Source organism: Thunnus maccoyii, chromosome 10 (genome assembly GCF_910596095.1).
Source record: "Thunnus maccoyii chromosome 10, fThuMac1.1, whole genome shotgun sequence".
Classification (NCBI taxonomy): Eukaryota; Metazoa; Chordata; class Actinopteri; order Scombriformes; family Scombridae; genus Thunnus; species Thunnus maccoyii.
The window spans coordinates 23,088,468-23,112,225 of NC_056542.1; the positions used below are offsets into that span (position 1 = coordinate 23,088,468).

The 23,758-nt window shown below is 39.5% G+C and overlaps 1 protein-coding gene across 4 annotated transcripts in view; it reads right to left on the reverse strand.

The window, feature by feature from the left end:
- The window catches only part of dnah5 (dynein, axonemal, heavy chain 5), a 109,308-nt gene that overhangs the window by 73,930 nt on the left and 11,620 nt on the right, over window positions 1-23,758 (reverse strand). For 3 of the 4 annotated variants that reach the window (XM_042423138.1, XM_042423137.1, XM_042423136.1), the window contains exons 5-39: window positions 23,020-23,238; window positions 22,255-22,392; window positions 21,521-21,697; window positions 21,182-21,295; window positions 20,883-20,990; window positions 20,271-20,393; window positions 19,719-19,934; window positions 18,258-18,365; window positions 17,830-17,915; window positions 17,063-17,270; window positions 16,792-16,905; window positions 15,157-15,363; window positions 14,987-15,067; window positions 13,761-13,851; window positions 13,377-13,522; window positions 12,372-12,549; window positions 11,848-12,102; window positions 11,354-11,550; window positions 10,925-11,018; window positions 10,189-10,331; window positions 9,790-9,866; window positions 9,551-9,675; window positions 9,066-9,301; window positions 8,428-8,646; window positions 8,227-8,289; window positions 7,720-7,958; window positions 6,687-6,834; window positions 6,494-6,586; window positions 5,508-5,707; window positions 5,192-5,345; window positions 4,695-4,858; window positions 4,316-4,472; window positions 3,544-3,756; window positions 3,129-3,353; window positions 1,832-2,004 (exon numbers count right to left, since the gene is read on the reverse strand). In XM_042423138.1, the coding sequence (XP_042279072.1) occupies window positions 1,832-2,004; window positions 3,129-3,353; window positions 3,544-3,756; window positions 4,316-4,472; window positions 4,695-4,858; window positions 5,192-5,345; window positions 5,508-5,707; window positions 6,494-6,586; window positions 6,687-6,834; window positions 7,720-7,958; window positions 8,227-8,289; window positions 8,428-8,646; window positions 9,066-9,301; window positions 9,551-9,675; window positions 9,790-9,866; window positions 10,189-10,331; window positions 10,925-11,018; window positions 11,354-11,550; window positions 11,848-12,102; window positions 12,372-12,549; window positions 13,377-13,522; window positions 13,761-13,851; window positions 14,987-15,067; window positions 15,157-15,363; window positions 16,792-16,905; window positions 17,063-17,270; window positions 17,830-17,915; window positions 18,258-18,365; window positions 19,719-19,934; window positions 20,271-20,393; window positions 20,883-20,990; window positions 21,182-21,295; window positions 21,521-21,697; window positions 22,255-22,392; window positions 23,020-23,238 (5,489 nt within the window). Of the gene's footprint in view, window positions 1-1,831; window positions 2,005-3,128; window positions 3,354-3,543; window positions 3,757-4,315; window positions 4,473-4,694; window positions 4,859-5,191; window positions 5,346-5,507; window positions 5,708-6,493; window positions 6,587-6,686; window positions 6,835-7,719; window positions 7,959-8,226; window positions 8,290-8,427; window positions 8,647-9,065; window positions 9,302-9,550; window positions 9,676-9,789; window positions 9,867-10,188; window positions 10,332-10,924; window positions 11,019-11,353; window positions 11,551-11,847; window positions 12,103-12,371; window positions 12,550-13,376; window positions 13,523-13,760; window positions 13,852-14,986; window positions 15,068-15,156; window positions 15,364-15,975; window positions 16,012-16,791; window positions 16,906-17,062; window positions 17,271-17,829; window positions 17,916-18,257; window positions 18,366-19,718; window positions 19,935-20,270; window positions 20,394-20,882; window positions 20,991-21,181; window positions 21,296-21,520; window positions 21,698-22,254; window positions 22,393-23,019; window positions 23,239-23,758 lie in introns of those variants that run through there. The other variant, XM_042423139.1, reaches the window with a different exon arrangement.

Sequence of the window (23,758 nt, forward strand, 5' to 3'; positions counted from 1 at the left end):
CTATTTATTTTCTTTCCAATTCCACTTGTCTTTCCCTGTTGCTCTGCTCAGTCATTAGTCAGCCATAGAAACTGTGGCCCATGAAATTAGAATTGATGTTATAGTGAACATTTCCACTACATCAGAGATAACAGTTACCAGTATGTATCTTGGATATTTTCATTAAATACCTTGTTGCTGCTGTGAGCAATTGCCTCTTCCCTTTGGTTTATGAACTCTAATGAGTAGAGCCAACTACATGGTCATGTGACAGTGTGTTGTCTGCATCTCGACAATGTTATTGAGTCCCTGTCACTCATTTTGATTGGCTGCTATGTGCATGAGGTGCTGCACATATTGAGGCATGACTTGTTGGACTGTTAGTGATGGATATAAAGTCACATTTTCAGCGAGAATGTGGGAATATTCCTTGGTTGTATTTCCCCTGTGCTGTCAAACTGGGATACAATTGGTGATGTGTTTCTCAAAAGTTTGAGAACATTTCCACATTTTAAACCAAAACCTTCAAATGTTTTCATTGTTCATAAGAGCTGTAGAGAAGTAATTATTTTAGACGTTAGGTACAGCTTTGACTAAGGTCAATTTCATTTGATCCAGACCAAGGGACAAAATTATACATTGTTGTCTTTCTGGGTTGTTACTTTGTGGTCTCGTTTCACTCACTGTTTAATGAGGAACTGCTAAAATACACAGAGCAGAACCAAGGCACACCTTTATTTTAACTTCTTTTCACTAACCCTAACCCTATGTAACGGGACAGAGTGCACAGTAAACTCGGCAGCCAGACATTTCTCCGTTCTGTATTTCTCTGTTTTGTGTCTTCAGTTTATGCTAACCCATTGTTGCTAACTTTGGAGCTAACCCCCTTTACTTTTCCAGCATTTGGGGAAACAACAGGCATGACTTTTTAGCATTTATTAACTGACACACCGTAGTCTGTACTGTACATTTACTGCCAGACTGACAACTTACCGCTAACCCTTTCCTCTGCCCCGCTCGCATCCACCGTCACTTCCCTGCCCCTCGCTCTTTCCCACCCGCTACGCAAACATACTCCTTAACGGAGCTATGCTACCAATAGTTTCACAGGCAACGACAGCGGTTGACTCACGTACCGGAGCAGCGCTGCACAGAGACTCCCAAACACTATCAAATATTAAAAAATATTTTTGGGGGGCTGGCAGGGGTTCTCGTTGTGTCATCATGGAGAAACACAGATTCAGTAAACATTCAGTAAACATTGGGTACAGTTAGACCCAGCAGTCTCCATTACGTTGGGCAAGTTCAAAGTTGTGAAAACAACGGGGGTGTTTTGAATACACCTCCGTTTTTACAGGTAATTTGTTAGTCTGTCCCTCCCGCTGCAGGAAATAATGGATTAATCCTGGAAAGCTATTGATGTAGCACTTTTCTCCTTAAGAAAATAACACAGAGATTATTCGACCAATGAGAATTTAGTCAGACGAGAGCATATCGACCAACTAATAGACCTGTCGACCAGCAGACTACAGCCCCACTGGCTACTGTCCCTAGATTGGTGAGGGGACTTAATATTATACAGAGAATATGAAAATATGTAAAGTAGTATTAAAGCAGTGCTCCATAATTGCAGTGATTGGCAGTCACCACATTTGGAGAAAGTAATGCTATTTGTATAATTAGTTGTCTGACAACATTTTAATTTGCTGGCAATTCTTTAATATGACAGATATCAATGTGTGCGTGTTTCTATTTAGAGTACTTAGTGGTCAGGACAGCTAAAATAAGGTTCTTGCCATTTTAACTCTGTCTTCATGAGAGTGTATGTGTGCCCTCATGTATGGCCCTCTACCTGTCAGTCAGCGGCGTAATGACAAGCCTTTCAGTGCAGCCCAAGAATTCATTCTGGTAGACAAAGCCCACGTCTGTGATGTTGATGATCATCTTGTCTGAATCCTCATTGAAGTAGAAGCGGCACTGCTTCAACCACTCAAAGTCGTTGGAGCTTTTGACATGCAGCCGGCACTGAAGGGAGAAAGGGTAAGGTAAAAGAGACAGGAGGAGAGGCAGAGAGAAGAGAATAGAAGAGGCAAGGAGAGCAGAGAGATAAGGAGGGAAAGATGGCAGCAAGATGAGAAGGATAGAGAGAAGGGGGAGAGAGAAGATGGTAAGTGAAGAATAGGAAATCGAAGGGCACCGTTCAGGAGGTGATGTGAGGTGAGAGATAAAAGCAGGAAGAAAGAGGGAAGGAGGGGTAGGGGGTAAGAATGTATTAGAGAGCATGAGGTGACAGGAAGGTTACGTTAAAAAAGTGGAAAGAAGACGAGAGGCAGGTAAGAGGAGGATGAAAGAAAAGAGGTTAGAGGCCATAAGAAGAAAATGAGGTGGAGGGAAGGTAAAGGAGAGGGAAGAAGGATGGCAGGAAAGAGATAAGTAAAATAATTATATGGAGTACAGTGAAAATAGGAGTAAGGGGGGGGGGATGAGTATGAGTAAGAGGATGGTAAAAAGAGGGGTAACAGGTAGAAGATATTATGGGAAAGGGGAAGAGAGGTGAAGAGGACAGCAAACAGATGTTTGGAAAAAAAATGGGCAGGAAAAGAAAAGAGGCCATATAAGAAAAAAAGATTTGCAGGAAAGAGAAGACAGGGAGAATAAATGAATACAGGTATGAGTGGATTAAATAATGATGATAAAAAAAAACATCCAAATAAAGTTACTCTTCATTCTCCTTGAAGACCAGCAGGGTAATTTACTGTGCCTGCGGGGAGACTTCAATGGCAGCCCTTTCTCTAGGTCTAAATATCACTTGGCTGCCATCAAACATGCTTTGAAGACTTTTGTCAGATATAATTGACTCTTTGCAGTAAACTGTGTTTGGTATTCTGACATCCCAACCTTTGGCCTTCTGAATATCAAATGCAGTTTAACAAAGGGATAGCTATCTTGAGCAGGGGATTAGATATAAATTTGAGTAGAAATTGTAAAGAGCGTGTTTGTATGGTTCATTGTAATTCAGCAGTGAACCACCATACAATATAGCACATATTGTTGTCCTCATCCCCTACCATCTCCAGTGACTTCTACAATGGATCTCACATCCCAATATCTCTTTGCTGTCTTTATTAAATGTTCAACAATATACTCACCAGGTCATCAAATATGTCCCTCTGGTGAACATGGATAGTGATTAGGGTCTCATACTTGGTCCTCTCTACAGCACTCAGGTCTCTTGTGGTCATATCAATCAGTGTGTTGAGCAGATCCAGGAAGAGCTGGTTGGTCTTGGCCATAATGCGGCGATCATATCGGGCATTGGTCAGGGCCTCCTCAGAGTCCCTTGTCCATATCATCTGGATACCTAGCAAGCCCACCTGGATCAAGGATGAGAATATTTGGTACAGTAATCGCATCAAATATTGCCTTGTTGAGCAAACCATAAATGTACTATGTTCTATGTAGTACAAAGTCCTTGGCCAACATGAGTGCAATGATTTCCGCCTTGCTGTTGGCCTTGTTTTGAAATCATCATGGATTAGTTGTCTGAATCTGACTTTGACCTACCTGAGCGGGGAAGGAGTTGAGGAAGTCGATGAGCTGGAAGCCAGAATCCTGGATTGTCAGGGCAGCCTGTCGGATTATCATGTGTAAAGACCTCTGAGATTCCTTCAGCAGAGCATTGAGCCACACTTCGACATTCCCTTCTGCTGTGACAGGACGCTCCAGCTCCACAGTCTCCCCCTCTCGTGATGATACAGCCAGGATACGGTCATATATCTGAGAAAGGTGACATGTTTTATTGATTACAATCACAGATTGATAATTCTATTCCACTTGCAAACACTGGCTAGGACATTCTCCTCTGTTTTAGCCAATAAGTTTTCAATTTTAAAACCTGTATTGTATTTATTCTGTATTTATTCTGTTTCTGTTATAAATGTTTTTTATAGACCATTTCAGTCCACAAAACAAGAAGGAGCTCAGGAGGTCCAGAGGGTCGTCCACTAAGCGCAGGGTCGGTGGTTTAATTCCCCGGCCCTTCCTGTCCATGTGCAGAAGTGTCCTTGAGCAAGACACTGAGCAACAAGTTGCTCCCAATGGTCAGATGGTCATGCCTTGCATGGCAGCTCCATTGTCATTGGAGTGTGAGTGTGTTTGTATGTGTGTGTGTGTAAATGGGTGAATGAGAAGCAAAAATTGCAGTGCTTTGCCCGATAAGGTAGAAAAGCGCTATATAAGTGCAGTGAGAGGGTTTGAAAGATGTCTTTGTTCTGTAACACAGACCTGTCCAAAGAAAAACAAGATAACACTCCATGGTAGCTCTATGAAAGTTCACCTTGTCATGGAATCGAACACATTTGATGTTGTCAAAGACGTTGAGAAGGTGGGCCTGGATGGTGTGGGAGTCAGAGGCCTGGCCCAGGATCTCCAGCAGGGCAGGATCAGAGACAAAGAAGAAACGAGGAAACAGCAGACGCTTCTTCTCCAAATAGCTGTTTAACAGCATGATAGAAAAAAAAAGTTACCTGCAATAGTTTGTCTCAAAGCCGTTCATAAACACTACAAACCAGTACAGGAGCTGGGAGCACAACACTAAAAATACTTTTCAAAACTACTGTGTCCGCCCCTTGAATAATGTTTGAAATACTCAAACATCAAACCTTCATATTGTTTTGAGGTGTGAGTTGTTTATTATTATAGTACTTTGTACTTACCCTGTCAGTGATTTCTGGCAGATTTCCAGCTGTTCGAGGAGGTGAGGAAGCAGCTGTCCCATGGTCTCATCTCCAACACATGACTGTATCACGTTGGGCATCTCATGGGCCCGCATCATGATCTTCACCCATGATTTGTCGATGTTAGAGAAACGCTTTGCTTCCTAAAGGAGGTTAAATAAATCACTCATCCGATTGGGTAACACAGCACTGGTTGCAAATCTAGTGATTGTTTTAAAAACATTAATGTCAATGTCAATACTGTCCTTGATGCTTTCCATGTACTTAAAAGATTTCAGTAAGGTAACTATGTTTTAAATTGGCTCAGAATAAACCAAAATTTCCATTCATGAGTAAGCTTCTTTGTCTTTACAGCTTAGTTACATAGAAGAGGAGGGACATGATTTTAAATGGTGTTTTGTGTGTAAGTGATAACCATGTCATTTCAATTACTTCAATTATAGAATCTAATGTGAATAATTCACTGTGTAATCTACCTTAGGCAGCTGTTTTGCAATGTCTCCACCCACGAACACTGCCTCCAGGTAGATCCAGAGGTTCTGGACAGTCATCCAGTTTTCAATGATGTCAGTGGTGTTGGAAAGATTCTGAACCCATTTCTGAATCTGGGCTTTAAATGGAGTGTTATACCTGGGGAAGAAGTTTCATCAGCATTTAGGCTTTAAATTATACAACACACAATGACAGCATGCCTATTAGGGACCGCCACAGAGAGTGTTCCAATGAATTTTACTCTCATGGTCCTTGTTAAAGTCCTAAAAGTGATAATTATGACCATCCACTTTGTTGTACCTGTTGCTCATAAGAGATCCCAAAATCATCAGGCTGTCCTCCATGCTGGTAATAATCTCTGACGTACTGTCTCCTCTCAGTAGCAGCTCTCCGCGGGTCTTAAAGTTTGCAAATGTGAAAGTCTTGTTGTCCCACTCTGCAATCACCTGCTTCAGCTTCTGCTCAATGTCCCGCTCTTTCACTGCACTGATGCAGATATCCTGCATTAAAAAAAACCCAAAAACTGTTAAAGCAAAACATAAAAATACAATATCACCATCCCAACCAGGATATTGATCATACCGTACAAATCAAAAGAAGAAAAATCTATTTGGTGATTGCTACAAATCTCAAAGAGAAGACAAATGAATTTTAAAAAAGGATTAAATCTAGCATTAATAATCATTATCAATTTTTATTTATATCATCGCTACTACTGTCAAAGTTATAAAGCTCCAAATGCTGTACACTAAATCAATACAAACATGCTCTCCATAAAGATGTCTGCTAGTTTTATTAAGAGAGCAAACCTTTATTAATGCGTTGATGGCTAATTTAAATAGCTTGTATGAAAATGCATGGAGCAGCTTAAACACACATCTATTTGGTGCCAAGATTAAAGCTCACTGCATTGTAAGGATGATATAAAGGAATATTGCAAATCTGTTAGTCTGTATATGCATTTTAACACTGTGTTATTTCTGAGTCAAAAACAGCAAAAGAAAGGAACATTTACTGTATATTCCTGCACTAATTCCTGCATAAATTTATTGAAGAAATGTATTATTTTATTATTACTTATTTCAATATTGCAATGAAAAAGGTATTCACAGGTAAAACTTGTTGACTTCCTGCAAATACATTATTTCGATATCATGTATGCATTTGACCAGTGAAAACAGTTTACAGAATGTCAAGGTATCATTTTATTTGTCATCCACTATATACTGCAAAAATAAAGGCACTTTTCTTTCTGTCTTGGCCTGCATTGGTGCCCTGCTATTCACCTCAATCTCCTCTTTATACTTGAGCAGAGGAGCCTCCATAATGTTGCGTAGCTTGAAGGTATCACTCTCCACCTCAAAGGTATGTCCAGTCACCTGGTCACAAAACCAGATAGATTTTTGGTCAGAATGTGGAAATTAGGGTGTCTATTCTAGTAACTGCATCAGCAGCACGCTGATGGTTTTGTTCACTGACCTCAGTAATTCTCTTCCAATGTCGTGTCATCATGGCTTTGTTGGTCATTAGCTCCAACAAGGGGCAGCACTCACTGAATTCATCAATTGTTTTCTTCAGGTCCAGGAATGCCTGCCATTCCTTCAGAGCACGAGGCAGCTTGCGACACCTTGAAGTGGATTGTGATAGTCAATAAGCTTTTTGCAGCATATAACCCACAACTGTCTTCCAAACAACACAATAGTTCAACATGAAACACACCTCTAAAGGCCAGATGTGTTTGTCTTAAAAGGACAAGTCCTTTCTCTACCAGTGCTGTTGCACCATGTACTCAAAGTCACACTTCTAAAACTGATAGACAGCGTTTCTGCCAGAGGAGGAGTTGTCCTGTCTTCTTCAACTGTTACGTCAGCACATATTGCCCTTGTGAATGTCAACTGCTTATAACCTTCAATAGTTTCGAACTATCAGGAGAACACAAAAGTGGAGACATATTGAAAACCATTTTTCTCTAAATGGAACGCCTTAACTTTCATTCCCCTAGCCTCCTTCTCCTTTCATTTCCCTTTGACACAAACATGATGAATAAACCCTTGTAGAGGACAGAGTGCTAAGATAAATGTGGATAGGAATGGTGAAATTGAAATCCTTCAGACCATTCATACCATGCTTGAAAAATATTTTATAGCATAACTCCAGGAGAAGGACTTTATATCAGGCCATAGATGAGGTGATCCGGAGGGGAAGAACTGACTGATGAAAATCATTTCATTTGTTTCCCTTGTTTTTTCCGTTTCCTTTTGTTGCAGTACAAATTTTCTTAATACAGTCTTCAAATTTGACAGTCACTCACTTGCTATGGCAACATGACAGTCTGACCTTTTCAATTTAAATCAGTAAAACAGCCAATCAGCTTGGTTCTCTTTAGTCCAGTTTGTATGATATTTCCTGGAAGTGTCTTACTGTTCTTTTCACTGCTCAGTGCAACTCCAGTCAGTTTAATTTACTTAAATGATGTATTAAGACTGATGTCACAGTCAATAAACTGTCTAACCTCGTCTGAAAGTCCAGTAGTTCGTTATTGATCTTCTCAATGTGGATGTCAGCCCAGAGGATATCATAGTAACCATTGACTGTTTCAATGACATTGTTGTAAAGGCCATACAACTTCTGTAGCAGAGTCAGCTGCTTCCTAATTTCCAACAGCTGAGGATGCTGGGTAACTGGAAGTCCAAACAGCTCCTCTCCACCTGTGTAAGTGATGTATTTCCTGAACAGGTTGTCAAACCGATTCTGAAGAAGAGAAGAATGGCAACATATCCAAAATCAGTTTGAGGACTGCATAACAGCAGCAAAAATGTTATTTTTCATTCAAAAAATAATTGAATTTAGAAGTTTTTTTTTCAGCCAATGAACATTTGGAGTACAATTTGTGTGAAAAAGAAGATTAAAAAAAAGACTGCATGGAAAAATGTTACCCTTATTTAAACATAATTACCATGTAAGTCATGTAACTGACAGACTTAATCATAATGTCAAGCTCTGATCTTCAGTAACATACCTGGAACATAATGAGTCTATCGCTGGCATCCTGAGGAGCTAGCCCCACCACCATTGGACCATCCTGGAGCAGAGAGAAAAAAGCAAGTCCATGTCAGAGAGTAGAGTCTTGATAAAACCATATTAATTATGTACTATAATTAAAATAAATAGCTTGATGAGAACACTGCACGTGGTTGGAGGGGCTGTTTATACTTTTCACCTTCTCATAGTCCTTATAAAAGTGTCGACAGTCTTCCACGAATGTCTCCACATTGCTGACCAGTTCTCCTCTGAAGTTCGGCTGCAGAGTCACCAGCTCGTTCTGCACCTCTGTGCCCCGGGACAGCAGCTTCTCCCAGGTGTAACGCAGTGTATCCACTTTATCTGCCTCCTCTTTTGCCACTGACAGCTCATACTTGTGGAGCATGGCATAAGACTCCTGGGAGGAAGAGAAAAGATGCAAAACATTTTTGAAGGGAGTGGATGCTAATCTTCCACTTGACATCATCAAATATGGGCAAATCATACATATATCAACATGTTGGCCATTAATCAAACAGATACAGAGAACAGTGAAGGTCTCACTTCCTGCATTCCTTTCACACAGCGTTTGTTCTAACTCTGTGATACTGATAAAAGGATTCAATCCCAACACTTTTACAAACACTACAGAAAAGCTACATGGTTATACACACCAACGTAACCTTTATGTATACACACTAATGTTACATTCAAACACTGCTTGAATGCTCTCTGCTGAAAACATCTTGTCCATTTCCCACTGTGTGCATTTGTACCTATATGGAAAGGGCAGCAGCAACCACCATATCGTATGAAAGACATAATGCTGTGCTCTACCTCTATGGGACCAACTTGAAAATCAATAGATATTTGGTTCTCTCTGATCTCCTTGAGCGCTGCCATGGCAATGCGAATGTCATCGAGGTCTTTGATCTGACGGTTCAGTTTCTTTCCCGCTTCATCTACAAAAGCAAAGATCTGCTCCATCTCTGAACGATATTTCCTGTTACAGTACAGTCCATAATCCATCATCCAGTTCTTGGTTTCAGCAGTGAGGGACATCTTCAGGTCCGCTGGTGCATTAAAAAAAAAAAAAAAAAAAAAATCAGAGTGACGTACTTTATAAAGGCAAGGGAGTGAAAATGAAAGTATCCAAGACAAATAGTAATATTAGCATGCACAAAGGCCCCTGTGTGTTAAAAATGCACATTATATTTTTATTTCTTATTTTGTTCAAGTTTGTAAGTCATAATTCAAGAATATGGTTAAAATTCTCAGCAGTTAGGAAGAATATCCTGTAGGGAATTGCAACTTGATCTAACCTGTGAATAGAGCCAAAGCTCCTACTGTGATGTACTCTGGCTCAGAGTTTATTTCCAGCTCCAGGTCTCGATAGTAAATAATCTGGCTCTCAAACTCTGATAGCAAGGGACTGCCTTGGATGAACCTGGAAAAAACAAATCAAACAGCTATTGACATAGTGGTTTGTACTGCTTTCATTAGCAGTAAATGAAACAGTTCTGTGGGCAGATGTGGATATCGATCATTCAGTTTATCATACTTGCGCATGGTGTCTTCACAGTCCTTTCTCCAGATGTGATGGTAACGACTGAAACGGTCTAGAGCAGTCATCACTTCCTGCACGATAATGCATGATAGGAATTATGTAGGAAATAGACAGCATTTAAAAGAAACATTAACATTTTGGATAAGATGACAACATTATTGTTTTATTATGTCTGACATGCTGTCTATGTCATTTTATACTGAACAAATGTGTTATTGTTTAAGCAGGTAGGATATAATAAATCTACAAAAACAAAACTAATTTTGATTTGTTTGGAAAACTGAAAATGTTCTTTTCATTTGTTTTTCTTGTTTTGCACACATTTTCCAATTTAGTACATGTACTGTAATATGCTTCAATTAAATGTCCCTGTTGAAATGAAACACAGTGTACCTTTTTGGTGGAGCTAATGGAGGTGCTGAGAACAGAGACCAGCTTGACTATCTCCTTGTTCTCAGAAACACTCTTGTAGTAGTTTCGGGCTTGGAATGGAATGGCCTGGATCACGGATGCTGAAATGTCTGAGGTGCTGCCGTCTGAAGGTTACAGAGTTGGGAGGACATGATTTGTGAGTTTGTACAGATTGGCTTTTGCTTGGAATCCTTCATTTATGATTATACAAGACTATTTAGAGAGAGTTGGAGTCTTTATAACAAGGTTTGAGTCATCTACATCTATAAAACATGTTCATACTGTATCAAACTTTCCACCTCTAAGTGTATGTTTCTGTCAGCAAATGAATCACACTGCAACTTTCATTCCATTATCACACAGTTACACCACATTAGCTACATGTTAGCCAGGGTACAATGTGACTAAAAAGGCCTTGTGAAATTTCAAAATGTCTTTTGTTTAAAAAAATCGTCTTCCCAAAGCCATTGATATATTCATGTAATTTCCATCAGCATGTCTCTATCTGCTCCTAGTCGATGCGGCTTTGCTCTGTTGAGCTGTGAAATAAGACATTATGATCATCCAGTGACTGTAGTGCAGCAGCTGTAGCGCAGTAGCACTGTTCTGTCTGCATGCTGGAAACAAGAAATAAGTCACTCTGAAGCCAAAACGGTTGAACTGTCAAGTAGTTAGGTATGTAGATTAAGTTAGGTAGAGGATTCATGTCCTCTCATACCAGCCAGGCTCCTGTATGTTGTTGCTCCATCCTCTGATTCACTCTCAGTACTGTCCTGTTGAAGAGCCGCCATCCGTCTTTCATTCATTTTTCTCTGTAAAAGAAAAAAGACACAAGAAAGTTGTTCAGGGTTGTTTGTGAAATTAATAATGTGTATCCAGAAAAATAAACATATAAATCATTTTCAGTTATGTGAGGAGCTCTTCAGCTATAAAAAAATCCATTACACAGCTTATCACATTCATTTGAATGATCTAATAATTTAGGTAAATAATCTATTTTAACCACACATTAACTTTTACAAGATTCTTTCAAGAAAAATGTGCTGCTTGTGCAAACACTATAGGTCTATGGACACATCTAGTACTCTTCTCTAGTATGCTCACTTATGGGAGTTACAGCTTCCTGCATTAGATAAACCAAACCCACCTTTGAGATCCTTTCTTTGCTCCATTGGCCGACTCCCTTGCTTACGCTGACCACACACTCTACAGCCCGGTTCAGAGCCTGTTGGACCTCCTCCAGAGCTGGAACCATGGCGATGTTAGGGATGGCAAGGGTCACATTGACTCTGAAGATTGCCTGCTGACCACTGCTCTTTCCACGACTGGGTGAGTCACTCTCAGCTACAGGAGGAGAGTAGAAGAGCAGCTTTCTGATGCAATGTGGTGTGACTCAAAGATGGACATTTTATGCGCTCACTAGACGGAACGGGCAAACATCAACCTCACAAGCCAAAATATATTGGAGCTGATAGAGGTCATATGGAGTATGTGGTTAAATTGGCAATATCATACTGCCAGTAGTGCATTTTTCAACTTTAAAGATAGGTCTTAGGACTCTTAAAAAAATAGGCAGGTATTGTATTTATATTAAGATAAACAAAAATATTGAGAGCAGCAAATTGATGACACAAATCCCACCTAGGAAGTGCATGAGCGAAGAGGCATGGATGCGCTTGCGTAGCATCTCCAGGGTGTTGCGTGTCAATCTGAGTAAGGCATCTACGTTGCGGTGGTTGAAGTAGGACAGCAGTTCCTGGGCTTCCTCCTCCATCACCTCCATCAGGTCCCTCTTCTTCCTCCTCCTCACCAAGGGAGAGGAGGGTCCAACACTGGCAGGAGGGAGTAAGGTGTTTCTAGAGAAGAGACGGCCCTCTGAGCGACCCTCGTCTTCACCTGATATACAGGACGTGACACGTTTACATTAACCCCAAACTCTCACATAGCAAATACAAACTAGAAAAGCACAGTAATTTTGTTTTTATCAGATCTTTAAGGGAACAAGACATTCTGAAATGTGTGGCCTTGTTAGTTACGCCTTTTCTATTCTTTCATGTGGCTGTCCTGATGTGCTATTTAACATTAACTTTCTTTCTTTTAGTGTGTTCCATTGCACCTGATTATGTCCTCGTCTATTTGATCTCAAAAGGAAAATGTAAGTATACCTTCACTGTCAATTTGGTCTATGGTCTTGCTCTCGGCGCAGCTTTCTTCCTCAATCTTCTCCACCTCCTCTCTCTGATTGTGGTCAAACTCCAGCAGCATGTTGATCAGTTCATTAGCAGCTTCCTCCACTAGTGAGCTTTTAGTGTGGAGACTCTGGGCTTGTCTTATACACAGGTCCTGTACACATATGTATATATGACATAAGGGGGGAGATAATTGCAGTGCAGCATTAGCTGCCCTCTCAACTACACCAAAACATAGCATAGATTTTTTTCCCCTGTATACAAAGGGCATGATACTCACGGTCTAAAAACATGAAAATTACATCAACATCTTGTTTTTTCTTTTCAATTTAGCATAATTCCACTCTATATACAGAACGGTGATGAAGTTATCTGGGCACAAAAGTAAATTATGTCAGCTTCAGTCAGTGTTAGTAATTTTCCTACACAGTATTGGACGTTCAGTGACATATGTAGGTATTCCCACCATTCATTGTGCACTTTACATCATTGTAATGTACAATATATTGCCCTGTCTGTAGTGAGTGTTATCATTCATATAAATACGCAGCTATTCCATCACATTAATAAATCATGATAGATGACCTGTAGCCTTGACTGCTAATGAGCCACTTTGTGCTCATCCACAGCCTAGGCAGTATCACAACAAGTAGACACTATAAACAGTCTCCTTAATGGAGGGCATTTTAATCTATACATGTTATAGCCTACATGATTCATCATTCATGTAAAGACATTAAATTAATGCCCTTAGATAATAATATTAATAAATTCATAATCAACAGCACCATATCAAGACAGTCACTGAAATGTATACTTATATATGATGAATAATTTGTAATATTTATAAAATCATGATATAAGTATCTACTAAAATGTTGAATGTGTGGGTGTTGAATAATTGAGAAGGTGGGCTTAGTAAAACTATAATATATAGCTAGAAACTAATACTGTTTGTTTAGTTGATATGTATTTATTTACCCTGGTGGTCTGAACAAACTCCTCACAGATGACTGGTTCATCCTCTGGGAGAACACACAGTGTGGATCCGCTCATCTCCTGCAGCACTGCATCGATCCTGAACTCCACCAAGTCGTTCACTCTGTCCATCAACAGCTCCAGGTCCACTGGAGAGACAAGAGGAGAAAGAGAGGGGCAGAGAAAGACAGACAGAAGTGGAAGGAAAGGAGATCAGGCATTGGGGAAAGGAAGGAGAGAGAATGGAATGAAGAGAGAGAGACATGAACAGCGAGTACACAATAAATCCATTAATGTAAATTTTATCAGATGCTGCTAGTGCTGAGTTGCAGGATGTCTCATGTGTCAGCATGTGGAATATTGATCTCACTGGATTTTTTTGCTTACCCAAAGCCTTGTCGATGCAGCTGAGGTACTTGTCTATGTTCAGTGATGTCCAGTTGAGAGAAGTCAAACCTGGCTGTATAGCCTCATCCACCTGTCAAGTCAGTGATGTATGATGATGCACTACAGTAGCTGTTGTGCACAATCACTCTCATTTTGTCATAAATTCTTGTGTCACATGTTTAATGGTGGGGGTGGGGGGTCTGTTTGCATGACCAAACTGCAATCGGAAAAATGTTTTCTGGTACAGTGAGTGATAGTTTGTACAGCTGTGGAAAATAACAATATGAAACATATTCCTTTTCCAAACAATACAAAACAGCAAAATGTTCACATTTGTCCTGATCTGGATAATGTTTTGTTGTGTGCTGTTCAACCACAGTGATTTCTCCATAAAAAAAGTCATAATTCAACATAATTGGTTGAACAGAAATATGTTTCTAAATGATCTCTTTAATTATCTTGTGATTGTATTTTGTGTATCCCCAAGTTGGGAAGCAGCTCCACCGAAGACTAATTTTCATATTGTTCATTTTTACAGGCATTATGAGGCACTATTATCAAGTATTTCACCAGAAATAACAATCAAATAAACAATTTGAGAAAAGTCAGAAAATAATATGTATAAGCACCATGTTTTATTGAAAAAGAATGAAAAAGTGAACCAAATGTTAAATCAGTTCATAAAGTTGTACCATCTGGTGCACAAGTGCTAAAACAGCTCTGCTGTCACAGATAACGATGGACACTGAAAGTATGCTGTACAAACATGTAAATCCACCGACAAAGTCAAGTTAGTACGTTAGTCACATATTAATTTGCCAACAGGATTAACCTGATGGATCCTAAGGAGACTGTAACCTAATTATACACACCTATGCCCCAAACTGAATTATAATGATTGAATAGTGGATGCAATATTAAATCTCTGTATCACTATAAGTCACTATAAATCATGTCATAGCTTTTATAGAGCCAACAAAGTGTTCAACGTGCAGTAAATTCATAGACATTATGAAATAAAATATTTATAAAATGAGCAAAAATATATACGTGATCCAATAAATTGTGATTTTATATTTTTATCAGTGATTGCAATTTAGATTTTGGATAGTTACTTTTAATGTTGTTAGAATTAACATTTATCATTATAATAAATTTAAAAAATGCAGGATACTGGCTATATTTTAAGTACAACTTATATCAATTACATCATAACCACATCTTACCTTAGCTACATGCGGCATGGCCAGCTGCTCAAAAGCACCCTGAATCTTAGCCCGCACTCTGGTGTTCTCACTCAACATTAACTGAAAAGGGGAAGACAATACAGTTTGTGTATTCACTCACAACAGTGTTGAACTGATTGCAAATACGTACAACTGTGTGAAATACCCACCTGTAATTTGTTGTAGTTCTTTTTGAGGCTGTCCTGTTTCTGCTGCAGCAGAGCAGCAAAGGGTGGGATCTCCAAGTTTATCCTCGTCATGCAGTTCACCTCCCTGATCTGGGTCAGAATCTCTGGGTCAAAGTTCACAAACAGCTCCCCTGTCTCTGGCGATCTGACCAGCAGAGAGGCCTGTAGGCCCACCCTGGCATCCTCCATCTGGGTAGGAGGGTTAAAGTAGTTCAGTGAGGGTGTTCAAAAAGGTGAGAAGAGAGAGGTGAGAGGAAAAGAGACAATGAAGCGGAGAGAAAGAGTCAAAAGAAAGGAAAAACAGTACAAATGCATGTTGTATATGATGAGACTAGGGATGCACAATATTATCGGAACGTCATCGGTATCAGCCGCTAAAAGCTCTAAAATGAAATATCGGCATCTGCGAATTCTGCCGATTATGAGAGGCCGATACGTCGCCATCTCCTCCGCCGCCTGACTGTGCTTCCCTTGATGGACTGTGTCACCCTGACAGTCCCGTTGCTTCCTCTGCAGACTCCACTTCACTCAAGCTGCCCGTCAGACTCGCTGCTTCTTCCCACTTTAACCCGTATAACAAACCGGGGCCCAGTACTCGACATAGAGAGCCAGGGCTAACGTTAGCTGGGAGGCTAGCGAAGGCTAGCTGGCTGTGCTTCCCTCCGGTCATGCTGCAGCTAACGCTCCGCTAGCCTCTCATCTCACGTTAGCCCTGGCTCTCCATGTGGATCCAGGTGTTTGTTATTCGGGTGAAAATCAGAAGAAGCAGCTGAGTGGAGCCTACGGATGAAGCACCGGTACCGTCAGGGAGAGACAGTCCATCGAGGAGCTGCGGTGTTCGACTGCACAGATAGGAAATCCCTCGGCTGACAGGATGTACCACTCTGTTTGAAAAATAAAAAAAACTTCTTCTTCTTCTTCTTTTTGGTTCATAACAGCGGTTGGCAACCAGCGTCTTAGGCGCATTACCGCCACCTTCTGCTCCGGAGTGTGGACCAGAGATTAAATCCTACACATTAATCCTGTCTGTCTAATGAACTCAAAGAAAACTCTACTGCTCCACCCACTTGGCAAATTCATTTAAGTTTTAATGCTGAGCTCCTGAATCCAGTCTTCCTAAATTCTTCCTTCATATATTGTCTTTCTTGATCATACTTAGTACAATCTATGCTTGCATGCATAACAGTCTCCTCAGCCAGCTGGAAAAAAATATGTGCATATATCGGTATCGGCATCGGCAATCGGCCACAATGAGTTGGAAATATCGGCATATCGGATATCGGCAAAAAATACAATATTGTGCATCCCTAGATGAGACTGTAATTTTTATTGGGCATTTTAAGCCTTTATTATAGACAGAAGAGACAGTTCACAGGAAATCAGGCAGGGAGAGAAATGCAACAAGGATCCCAGCCCAGACTCAAACCAGGGATGTTGTGGTTTGTGGTCAGCTTATTAACCCCAGGCTAATGGAGCAATGGAGGGACATCATAAATGTCCAGATTTTATATTCCTGCTCCTATGTCAAATATGTCATTTTTGTTAAATATTTTACAATATTTTTCTTATCTAAAATGGCAGGCTCTTTTTTCCAATTATGTATCCTCTCTCCTTTACCTTTTTCATCCAACTGTGATGGTAAAGCATCTCAAACTCCAGCAAGACCCTTGCTACCCTGTTGTAGTTCCTGATGATCTTCTTAGCCTCTGGTGTGGAAAGAACCCCTGGATGCTACTCAGGAAATAGGATAGGATAGTATTATTTAGAAGGAAGAGAAACACTACATTTATTCTATGGTAAATCAACAAAAACAACACAGAGGCAGTGACAACCTCAATTTTGTACAACTATGTAGTTTCACTGTAGAAAGGCATATATCCAACATTACCTGTTGAAAGAGATCCATGGGACCCTGGATTCTGCTGTACAGCTGTCGAGCCCACATGATCCGGCCCGCCACTGGGGGTAAGTCCCGGCCAATGGGGGGATCTAGTTTCTGCTTCATGTAGATACGGGAAACCATTTCAATGTCCCGACCATAGTTTTGCAGAATGCGCTGGTATTTTTCATCAATGCCAAGGTCGGGGATGCCCAGTCTGTTTTAGGAAGTCAGAGGATACAGGTAGTTGCACAGACAACCAATATTAAACAAATTAAATAATGAGATGTGAGGAAAATAAAGTGTATTACATTGTTTTTTTATTTTTAGATCAAGGTCGATCTTGGTGATTGGGAAAGACTTTTCTAATGACAAACATTTGTACATGTCATACAAGATAATACACAAGTGCTCCATTTAGATGTGCCAGTAAGTCGTGTCAGTGAGCCAGTATGCACAATAAACTGACTAAAAGGAACTAGAACACCTAATTGAAATTCAGCCATTATGTTATTAGTTACACCTGCGTTTAACAAGCTGAAATGCCCACTGTGAGAAAGGTCCAGCCAGAGCCCAGCTGTTTTTTTTTTTGTTTCCCTTTGATCGGGGAATGGTTTTGGTCTGGGATGCCAGGTGAATGCAATTAACTACAACTGATCAGCAGGTAGGATAGAGAAATAGTAGACTTCTGTGCTGTGGACCACGACTGATAAACATTTGTTTAGGGTACAATACATGTGCAAGGTCTGATTAGAAGCGCTAAACAGTGGTGTTACCTTTCAAATTTCTTCAGCACGTTTAGTGCTCGTTCTGTATTTTGAATTTTCTCAAAGGTGCTATCCATGAAACTCTTCAGCTGATTCTGGAAGCACAAAGACCAACAAAAAAAATACATTTACAAAAACTGCCCACTTAATCATTGGCTGCCCTCCAATTGGTCAGCATGTGCCATTTTGTGTGCTGATTGAATTGAAATTGAAACCACACACATCTGGCACACGCCAAGTTTTGGAGCACACCCATTATTATTAGTACAATATAATGACCTCATATAAATCCCAGCATGCCCCACCCAACATCAACCTGAGTAGAGGTCTAATCAACCATAATAACTGAAAACATCTGTGGGGTGCAGGCCCATTAACTGTACAGTGTAATAAAGTGGAAACAAACTAATCAATTGTGTTTGTAATAGTTAACTTACGTGGAGCTCAGCAGTGCTTTTGCAGAACTCCTCATAGTCTACATCGAAGTCAGTTCTTCTCTGGTCCAGGAAACTGTAATGTTTTTTCTTCATGTTGAGCACAATAGCCTACAAACATACAAACACACAGCCTAACTGTTCAACTACAGTCAAACCTGAGCTGGTAAATATTCAATCTTTAATTACTCTTTAATCCCATTTCCTTGAATACAGCTGTTTATCAGGGCTGCTGAGTGACAACACACTGATGTTGGCAACACAAAATCTAAGTCTGCAAGTTAATCAGGGTTTTAAAATAGCAAAGGTCAAACATATGCATAGTGCATATTGGAATGTAAGACCAAAAATAAGATATGTATATACTGCAGAGCTAACAAAAGGAAATCTGCAATCTATTTTTATAAAGTTCAATCTGGTTACTTGGGCCATCAAAGGACTGATGGAATTACAGAAGGTCAACTGGACAACATGCAAAACATTTGTATACAAAATAACTGCAAAACACAAACCAATGGAAAAACTCATATGCACAACACATTTTGGAGTTGGTTCTCTTTTCATGATCCATGCTGTTAGTATTGTCATATTGCTATTAATGATATGTACAGTATTAGCTCACATGTATGAATTTTACTGCATGTTATCAACTATGACAATGAGTCATGCATTACTAAAAGTTGAGGACCGCAGTGAGACATTACCTCCCATTTTGCCTGCATGTCTGCAGTCTGCATTTCCAAGGAAGCATAGACAAACAGATAGCTCACATTACTATTACGGGTAACATCTACTCACCAGTTACAGACAATATGGTGCAATTCAAACCCAGTTATTTCTGTGACCCATAAAATCTTGGCACAGGTACTCTGCCATCATCTTGCTAATGTACAGCCTCAAGCTCCTCGTTAATGAAATAAAACTCACTTTTGAATACAAATGCAAATGAGTTGCACTGCCACTGTTACAATTACTATCTCAAATATCTCAACTTTTAAAAATGCATTAACCTCCAGTATCTCCTCCTATTTAGCTCTCCTTCGTTATATGCATTTGAGAAGCTCAATTAATGCAATTAATTGAGGAAATAATGGATTTGACCCAATCAGGACAGACCAATTTCACATAAAGAATGAAACTTTCAAATGTTTCTTTGTCACATTCAGTAAAAAGTTTTTCAGTGAAATCTTCTGAATGCTTTGATAACCAGATTTCAAACTTTTATAAGTCATTCTCAATAGAAGTCCATATACACATTTCACATATTCCATCTATGTTTGTGTTAGTTATACATGAGATGACTTGCTGCAGCAGCCTTATATTTGCCATCTACTTACATCCACTTTCATTTCAACATCACTGAATGGCAGAAGAAATACAGGCTCAGCCAACTATCAGTGACATTTCATCAGTTAATGGAATGCGTCTGTGTGCTATCACAATTTGATCTAACTATACACTCACTTGAAACCTGGTGGCCATCGTCTCCAGTCCCTCTATCTTTGAGTCCTGCAGGGCAGAGTAGGTGGAAATGGTGCTGAACATTTCCAGGATTTTGTTGAGTCGTCTCTGGAATGTGTCGAACTTCCCAAAAATGTACATCTCACTGAAGTCAAACTGTCTCTCTGTGGGAGTCTGTTCCAACTTTTCCTTGGTCTTATGGAAATACCGCTGATACTCCTGGAGGACATAGTTTGACACAAATCTGGTTACTCTTATTTTTATCCATCCATCATACCAAGGTAGTACCAATTTTTTATCTTAATATTCATCATTTCATAGAAATAGCATTGTCTCCACCTGGAGCAGTTTCCTCATTTCGTCTCTGAAACAACTGATGTGTGACTAATGATGACATATTGTAACATAAAATATCTTGTGTAAGACAAACAAACAAAGGGTTTGTGTCAAACTATACTAATAAATGATAAAACACATTTGATAATAAGTTGAACTTTAAAATTACAAGTGATTTACATTATAAATGATGGTACATTTAAATCTACTATCCAGTACCTTGTTTAGGTGGATGGCAGCTCTGATTTTGTCAGCTACAACTTGCTGAGGCTGGTCCCATAGTGAATTAGAACCATTATTAGTGATGTAGGCTTTGCAGGCTGTGATCATCTGGTTTGTCACCTGGAGATATTGATGAGTGTGGAGAAACATATGCATTTGAGTTCTTTGTGTACCCAGACAACTTGAGACTAGAAATGTACAACCTTGGAAGCAAAATATGAGTGTATCATGAGTGCGGATGACAAAAGGTCGCAGAGGCAATTTTGTTTGAGTGCTGTATTATAGTTAATATAAGAACCCTTCTGATGTTTTCATTTTATTCACATCTATTCTTTAATGAATCAACCCAGTAATGTATATACTGGGATATTACAAAATTTTATTTCCATTTACTGATAATCTTGTTTATCAGTCTGTGTTACTATGGCCTTAGCAGGTAAAAGCTGTACCATTCAATAGTTATTCATCTATAAAAACATGAAAATTACAGTTCTCTGAGTGAACTCTGTGAACTCAAATGTAGACAATATCAAGGCTATAGGACAACTACTCATTCTCATTCATTATATACAATCTTCTTGCATCGTGCAAGATAGAAGCCACCCTTACCTTGACAAATAGTGATGTTATCTTTTCAGATGTGTTGTAGTAGCGAGAGATACTGTGAATCATCCTGATGGCATTAATAAGACCTGGGATTGCATCCACCATTGATACCTGGTTTGAAACAGAAATAATTACTTATGTGTTGGTACAACTTACCTTTTTAACTGCATTTACTTGCACATGTGGATCTATTCAAAATCGTTTTATGACATTGAGTAGTATTGGTATAACACGCCATTTTCACAAACTGAGGTAACGCAGCAGAACACGTCATCTTTAAAGTGCAAGATCATTTGTCTTACAGGGTCACTGTTGTAAAGAGGGTCACAGAACTTCTCCAGGCTGTAAAGATACTTGACATTGTCTTTGGCCTCATTGGCTGCATCAGTGATCCTGGTGTCGAGTTCCCGCCATGACTAGAGAGAACAGACCCTTATTGAACATTATGTATTATTCCGTCACAGTGAACATCTGCATATTTACATTTATACAAAAAAAGAAAACAATAAAATGATAAAATGATGGATGGAACTGGTTGTAGACTGAAAATAGTGTACTGTGAGACTGCAGAATCAAAGAAATGTGTCCATTTGGTACATATAGTCACAACAATCAAGCAGTGACTGATATGGATTTCTGACCTTGATAATTTTAGATTTGGCCATCAAGAGCACACCCAGTACAGCCTTGACGTCAGGGCTCTTAAGCTGGTCCAGAAGGTAGTTGAAGCGGGACATTCGTTTCTTCCAGTGGTCCAGCTCAGCCCGAGGGCCAAGGTCATCTGCCTCTTTCCTCAGCTGGTCACTCTCAGCTAGAACCTACAGAGCAGATGTACTGTATCTACTCACTGTTTAAGCATCATTTCTGCAGTTTATCCTTTCCCTTAAAGTCACAGATTATTGTGGTGGTTTTGCATCCCTCTTCAACTGGTATTTGGATCATTAAATGTTTGAGTTGTGAGGAACAACTATTAAAACATGAAATATTAAGGTATAAGTTGAGGTAAGAAAACAAGTAGTACCAAAATACTTTATTCATCCATATTTTTTAAGTACCCATGGACTAAAATTGATACTTTGCATCTGCGCTGTCAACGACACTGTTGCTTCCTTTCAGGATGAAAATGCATTTTAAGCATTTGTTGTTCCAGCTTCATGAAATCTTAAGCACATATCTACATTGTTGTACATTTTTCCGGTTCAACTTCCCCTGATAAAAGTCACATTTAAATACATTAAAAAAAAAACTTTAATCTGTTTCTAAATTCTAATTCGAAATCTGGCCACAAGCTGTACTGCAAAACAAAGAGGAATACACCATCACAGCAATAAAATGTTATTTTAGTGATATGTTTAAGGACACAGTAACTTCTTACCTGTTCTATCTGTTTAATCCAGACTTTCATGCAGGCCTCTATCTTTTCTGTGGTCTCTGTGCTGTTGGCTGCTGCCATGTAGTCTGATGGGCCTTTCAGCACCCGCAGGTCAAATGTGTCACACTCTTTTAAGGTAACCTAGAGGCAAGCCATGACATGGTTTATTTTTGCTGCGGTGTCTGTAATTTATTTGTTTGTGGATGTGCCTGTGTGTGCTCACACAAGTCTATGTTTCATAAAATGTATCAAAAAGAGGAGGCTGACTGACTAGATGGCCTTGGGACATCTCAGGAGACCTGAGTGTTTAATACTGTTTACTAATGTTTATTTCTTGAAAAGAACTGAATATAGTGTATTGTGCTAAAATGTGTATATCTGTGGATATGCATTAAAAGTTTCATTGTATACTGTACATGGTCATAACTGTATGAATCTGGCAGGCTTACAGTGATTTTAAAATAGCTCCAAGTACACTCTAAAACTTTGAAGTTTCTTACTGATTTAATGAAACAGGTAATGCTACTGTATGAAAAAAGGTTCACAGATGATAAAACAGCCTTTATTTCTCTATATTAATCCAAATCATTATGTATTTTTCTGTGATTTGCAGAGTAACACGTAGATGCCAGAGTACTAGCATGGGTTTAAAATCTGGTTAGAGGAGAAATATTTAAATGAGCCTCTCGTTAAATACCATTTTGGCTGAGTCACAGTATTTTGCAGCTGTTTTATTATCCTTGATGTTTTATTGTGTGTGTTACTCACTTTTTCTTGCAGGCTTTCCTGCGCTCCAGCCAAAACAGACACGAAGCTTTCCAATGACGATATGAAGTCCTGTTTGACAGCCTGGGCCTGGGTACTGGCCAGCTCTCCCCAGCCGTGGTTCATCTTCCTCAACGTGGGGATGAAGATCTCCGAGAGCAGCTGTTCCACACTCTTCAACAGACCTACCTCTGTTGTGTCCAGCATATTGAAATTTACATCCTAGAAATAGACAATAGTGCACACATATTCTCATTCTGCAGAAATCAATGCAACATTTTACTGAATCTAACTACTGACCTTGTTTAAAGGCTCCTTCATGGACTAAATGATACTCTAAGTTAACGTTACGGCCCTTGGCATTAAACGGTAGGTACAGATATTTGACATTTGACAATTAATTAAAATGTGCACTCACTGGAAAGAAGGTGAACTTCTCAGCTACCAGGAGAAAAGGTCAAAAAAAATTGTCAGGAACAAATACCCCGCACTCTGTCAATGTTAGTGGTGTTTTCTGTAATTTACACAAACTTGACTTCAGCTTTTCTCTCCTGGTGTGTTGCTGAGATGTTCATTTTCACTTCCTTCTGTTAAGTTCCTCTTTTCACCATTATCCCATTAAAGAACTTAACAAGGACTAAAAGCTTGACATGGTGCATCACTCTGATGGAGTCCAGTAGTCACTCCCTTTTTAGTTCTGTTTTGGTCCATCTCTCAAGGAAAATATCTTTAGTGTGCTAAA